At 36.0% G+C, this 5,531-nt stretch overlaps 1 protein-coding gene across 2 annotated transcripts in view; it reads left to right on the top strand.

Annotated features, from left to right (window-relative positions):
* The first annotated feature begins 2,298 nt into the window (after positions 1 to 2,298).
* LOC107661918 (interferon-induced very large GTPase 1-like) overlaps positions 2,299 to 5,531 on the top strand; it is a 24,582-nt gene continuing 21,349 nt past the window's right edge. Inside the window, exons 1-2 of one of the 2 annotated variants that reach the window (XM_016451710.1) lie at positions 2,299 to 2,323; positions 2,962 to 3,015. In XM_016451710.1, coding sequence (XP_016307196.1) covers positions 2,997 to 3,015 — 19 coding nt within the window. In that variant the 5' untranslated portion in view covers positions 2,299 to 2,323; positions 2,962 to 2,996. Of the gene's footprint in view, positions 2,324 to 2,920; positions 3,016 to 5,531 lie in introns of those variants that run through there. The other variant, XM_016451709.1, reaches the window with a different exon arrangement.

Below are 5,531 nucleotides of genomic sequence, written 5' to 3'. Positions count from 1 at the left end.
GTGAGTAATGAATGAGTGAGTTATTTAAACATCGCGTACGCTTTAAAACGGGGGAGGAAACCGAAAGAAACTCTGGGTTTAGCGAAGAAAACCTGCTCCCGACCAGGGGTGCGTTTCCCAAAAGCAACTATGGTCGCAAGTTCCGCCGTTACCAATAGATTTCAATGGAACTAACTACCATAGTTAGCTAACGATTCTTTTGGGAAACGCACCCCGGGTTAGGTTCAAGTTACCACGGAAACTGACTCTGAGTATAGGTTACGTCTCTTTCAGAAACGGGCTTGACTTACCCTGTTTTCTCGGGTTTGACAAACCTCCCATTCTGAAACAGAAAACCCAGAGTTTCCCTCATTTCAGGGTTAACATACTCAGAGTTTTCACTTAACCTCCTTTCTGAAACGGGCCCCAGGACAACTAGATGAGCCCCAGAGACAGATCCGCAGTGAAGACCACGTCACCTCGACGGCCATCGGGACAAGACCACGGCAACCAGATGAGTCCTCTGCACAATCTGACTTTGTTGCAACCTAGAATTAAACTGCTGGTTTCATCTGGGCTCTGCCCAGAGGAGAACTATTTTGACACACTATTTCACTGTTTAATATTGTAAAGCTGCTTTGACACAATCTGCATTGTAAAAAGCGCTATATAAATAATGGTGACTTGACTTGACTCAGTATATACACTTCTAATATGGCCCTCCTTCCTAACAGTCTACTCTGAGAGTTAGTAGACATCTAGTTGCAAATTAATGAGAATTAGTTGACATGTAGTTGACATGTAGTTACAAATTTACTTATAGTTAATAGAATGTCTAAAGTGGACTATCGAAATAAAGTGTAACCCATCATTCTTTACGACCATGTAAACTTTTCGTCTAAAACAAACAATGTGCTTGAGAAGCGGTGATTTACATCAAAGCAGGATCTTTTTCATTTGGGGCACTACTTGTATCTTAAAAGCTCTACAAGCAAGAGTTGATCTTTAATGAACGGGGGAATGTTGTACAAAAATAACTTTTTCCGCCGGTTGAAGCAGTGGCATTACAGGAGTGAAGGTATCCTATATAGCAACGCCATTCTGTACAATACTGTTTAATTTTTGCAATACTGTCAAAGAAAACAACAACAGCGCTGTTCATACAGGAAGCTGATAATATGCTGTTGAAAACGACAACCTCTCCAACAGCCAAAACATCCTGTTCCACCGTGTTTCCGCCACAACTGGTTCAAACTCACCCGCTCTGAAGATGCATTTGTCACAATGTGTACACATCTCGGCCTGCAGGCTTTGATCACTGTCAGCACCTCAGGAATGCCAAATGGCCATTTTGTTATGAAAGATAGGTTTGGGACAGGAAAGCAAAAGTAGGTGCTGACGTTGGTGGCAGGGAGCATAACTGGACCTAAACTCTGGAAAGGTGTGCTGAAGCAATTAGAAACCCTGCAAGTGTATTTTAAGCCTTTGTTCCCTCCAAAGTTTGTTCCTTCAAGACTCATATTTCATTTGGTATTAAGGTTTGGGCTTGTCTAAATTCCACTGAAACCGGTTCTTCTACATGTTATTGTACTTGAAGGGTTAGTTTCACCCAAAAATGAAAATTCTGTCATCATTTCCTCATTACTCATTTGTCGTTCCAAATCTGTAAGACGTTTGTTCATCTTTGACACACAAATGAAGATATTTTTAATGAAATCTCAAGTCTACACAACTGCCACTTTGACACAGTTGATAAAGAGATTGTAAAATGAATCCATATGAATCGGCCGGTTTAGTCCACATTTTCTAAAGAAACTTGATTGATTTATATGATATAACAGATTTCATTTAGACATTTATTCACATATTGATCAATGTTCCTACAATGTTGAGTTGTTAATAAAAATTAAGTTGATAGAATGTTTCTGGAATGTCATATTAACCTTATGAAAATGTTCCACTAACATTAAGAAAACTGGACATTTCAACACTTCCATAACCAAAACATGATGTTTAGAACAAAAATGTGTAAGCTGGGTATTTGCTCATATATAATTATTCAATTTCATAGTCTATGAACCAACTAAATTATTAGCATTAATAATGATGATGACAAAAATAAAGATAAATTGAACGTTCACATCTATATACAAGATAGGTGACCCCATTTCAAAGCAGCTAATAGACATCACCACAAAAAAAATAACTAAGAGACTAAAACACATTCACGTTCATACTGTCACGTCAGGTGATCTTGAGTAAAACACCCTATAAATAGACAGAACTGTGGTTTGCAGCTCATAACTGAATACATGACACAGAGAGGGAAGACTTCCATATTCAGGTTTGACTTCATTATTTCACTAAATATATCAATCATGCATACTGGTAAAAGTATATCCATTTATACTGCTCAATTATGGCAAAATTATTTTGGTTAATACTGAGATCATGAGTATTTGATTAGAGATGGATGATATCACAATAATTGATATAAATAATTAAAAAATAATAATAATAATAAAATCAAAAAATAACGAAAATACAACAGAATAAAGATAAAAGAATGAAACTGCTTTCATCAAAATAACAGAAGTAAGATATACTACAGAAAGTAAGGGTGCCCCGATCAGGATTTTTGAGGCCGATACCGATCACCGATACCAATCTTTTTAAAGCCTTCTTTTTATCATTTATAACTATTTATAGTGATACTCCAATCAGGATTTTTAAACATTTATTCAGGGCCTGAATTTCATTTTTGAAGATGGGGGGCATTGGACAAGACAGGGAACATTCAATGATGATCCGGCACAAGACAGAACACACATCTAACAAATGAAAACAATTCCAAACCAGCTGCTCAACAAAAATATACAAGACCAGACAAAAGCACACAGTGAGGGAATAAAACACTTAACCCATGTGCTCACAAAAAAAAAAGAACAATGTACAGTGCTGTTTTATTTCTTAAAAACATAGGTGCTGAGCATCACAGACACTCAAGATATCGGAAGATGTTGAGTACGATTGCAGGTGAGTGGACATTATTTGGCCTTTTTAATTAGAAGTCTGTAATATGACGTACTGTAATATGATATGTGACCTGTGCTAGCAAAATGAGGAAACTGTCTGGCTGTGGAAATCAGCAGGCGTGGCTCATTATACGATAAGGAAAACGGCGTCCTGTGGCAAGCCAAATGGCGTTAGAAGCGGAGCTTTTTACAAACACTAAAACGCCGTTAAATACAACGTTTTTATGGCGTCTGCTATCAGGATGGCGTATTTGACAGCGTTAATATCGTTTAAAACGCCGTCAAATACGCCGTTTTGTATGTAAACACGATTTCTCTATAGTGTAAATGTGAACCTCTTGGCTTGCCATAGGCGCGAGTCAAATGGTACTGTGCTCGCAGTGCGTGCTCTTCAATTGAGCGTATGCACGGAGCGCTATTTAGAGCTTCCGGATAAAGATAAGCCAGCTCGTAATCTTCCAGTGAAGCTCATTTTATATATGTGCTATATATAGGTAGAGACTCTCACAGAAACCTCTCCTGCCTCATTCTTATCAGAAACTGAGAAACAAAATAATTGCAACACCGTAAATAATGATAGCGGAATTAACATACAGTTTCATGTTATTAAAGAACATATCATTTTATATGCAGAGTCTAGTAATCGAGTACCCAGACACGTAACTGTACATTTGAATGCTTACAAATAAACACTATCGTAATTATAGCCGTGAACACATTTTTAAAATCTTATCAAATTTTAAAGCCTTTATTATTTCTCAGCTTGGTGCAGTAAAATTCACTTTATTAAAGGTTCACTCTTCATTCATGAAGACGACATGAACAAATGTGCCAAAACCGTGTCTCTTGGCGAAAAATAAAGACTTTTTAAGATGAAAATTAAATTACCGTTGTAACCAGGAGATGGCAGCAGACGATCACTCATTGGCTGCAGCTGCCATTTCAACACCCTAGCTTTTTTTCACGTCTTTTGAGTTATTATAAAATAAATATTAATTATAACGAATTTATCGCACTGAAGTGTAAAGTATAGCAAGTGCTGGAAGTCACAAAGTCACTTGTCATTTAAAGAAAGAAATAAATAAGACCAGACAGCAGCCTATAATGCTGAATTATTTAAATACCTATATAGTCAAATACAAATTAAACAAGTTGGTTGTTGGTATAACAAATAAATAATGCATTCAATATTTTAAAATGTTTAGATTTAATTTTAATAACTACAGTGTTTAAGTCTTATCCAACACAGACTTGTTGCTGCTGTAGTTTTGAATCACTTAATGCACAGATGATTCATTCTGTTGCCACTGTCAACCATAGCAACGACTCGCGGCATGATTTAACAGATTCACTCGCGTAAATTTAACATTTGCGTTTGTCATTCCTGAAACGGTATACGTGGACATTTGGTCATCTTAGACAAACAGAACTTTTCTCCAAATTGTGAATGGATTATGTAGAGAAACCAAGCAAAGGGCACTCCCCTTACGGCACAGTACAGTTAACCGGAAATGACTGAGCTGGCTTATCTAAAACCAGGAAGTAATTGTGCATATGGTCAATTGCACACACAAAGACACCGGCGCACTGTAGCCTTTATCATTTCATATTCAAGAGCGAAATAATCTACGTGCATGCAATGTCGTGGTCAGTTAAGTCATGAAGGTACCAAAAAGGCGATTAAAGCTGCCTTAAAACTGTGCATGCATGTAATATATTTTATGAGTCACATTTAAGAACATGTCTCTGAAATGGTTTTCAAAACTGTCCTGAAGCAGCAGGACTCGGTTTCTCTACATACACTGTCTCACTCATCTAACACACCCGATTCAACTCGTCAGCTCATTAATAGAGATTTTAAGACCTGAAGTGAGTCAGAAAAGGTAAAGAGAGTTGAGAGAAAATACGATGCTTGTCAGATCCGCGTCATGTTCAGCAGCGGCAGCTCTTAAAGAAAAAACAGGCAAAACAACCTAATAACCAGCTGCTGTGATGTTTGTTCGTAAAGGAAATCAATTACTTTTTATATAGCTTTAAGGAATCAACTATATTTAATTTAGAATTTAGTGTTTGATAACTTCAATTTCTGTATAGGCCTAAATATGGCATTTATTATAATGGGTTTATGTGGTTTGTTTTAAGTTCACTTAAGTTAGAAGTTATTTTTTAAAAGTCTAGTAAATGTTCAAATTGATAGCTCTCAATTGTACTGTAATGTTGAATTGCTATAGTCAATGGTTAAATATTAGGGGGAAAAACTATTTTAGAGACATCAGTAGTACCTGTATCAGTGATACTGGCCTTCAGTCATAAAAAAAAAAAGATTAAAAATATACTGTCTTTATGTTGTTTGTACATTAATTTGAAGATTTCATTAATTAATTAAAAGTATATTTAAAAACGTAAATGTTAGGTGGGATTAGTCGTGATAAATCTATGAAAAAAATGTGCAATTAATTCATTTATTTTTTTAATCTATTGACAGCTCTAATATATATATATATATATATATATATA

This window comes from Sinocyclocheilus anshuiensis, unplaced genomic scaffold (assembly GCF_001515605.1).
Source record: "Sinocyclocheilus anshuiensis isolate Anshui unplaced genomic scaffold, SAMN03320099.WGS_v1.1 scaffold1040, whole genome shotgun sequence".
Taxonomy (NCBI): domain Eukaryota; kingdom Metazoa; phylum Chordata; class Actinopteri; order Cypriniformes; family Cyprinidae; genus Sinocyclocheilus; species Sinocyclocheilus anshuiensis.
This window is presented reverse-complemented; position numbering and strand designations above follow the sequence as displayed.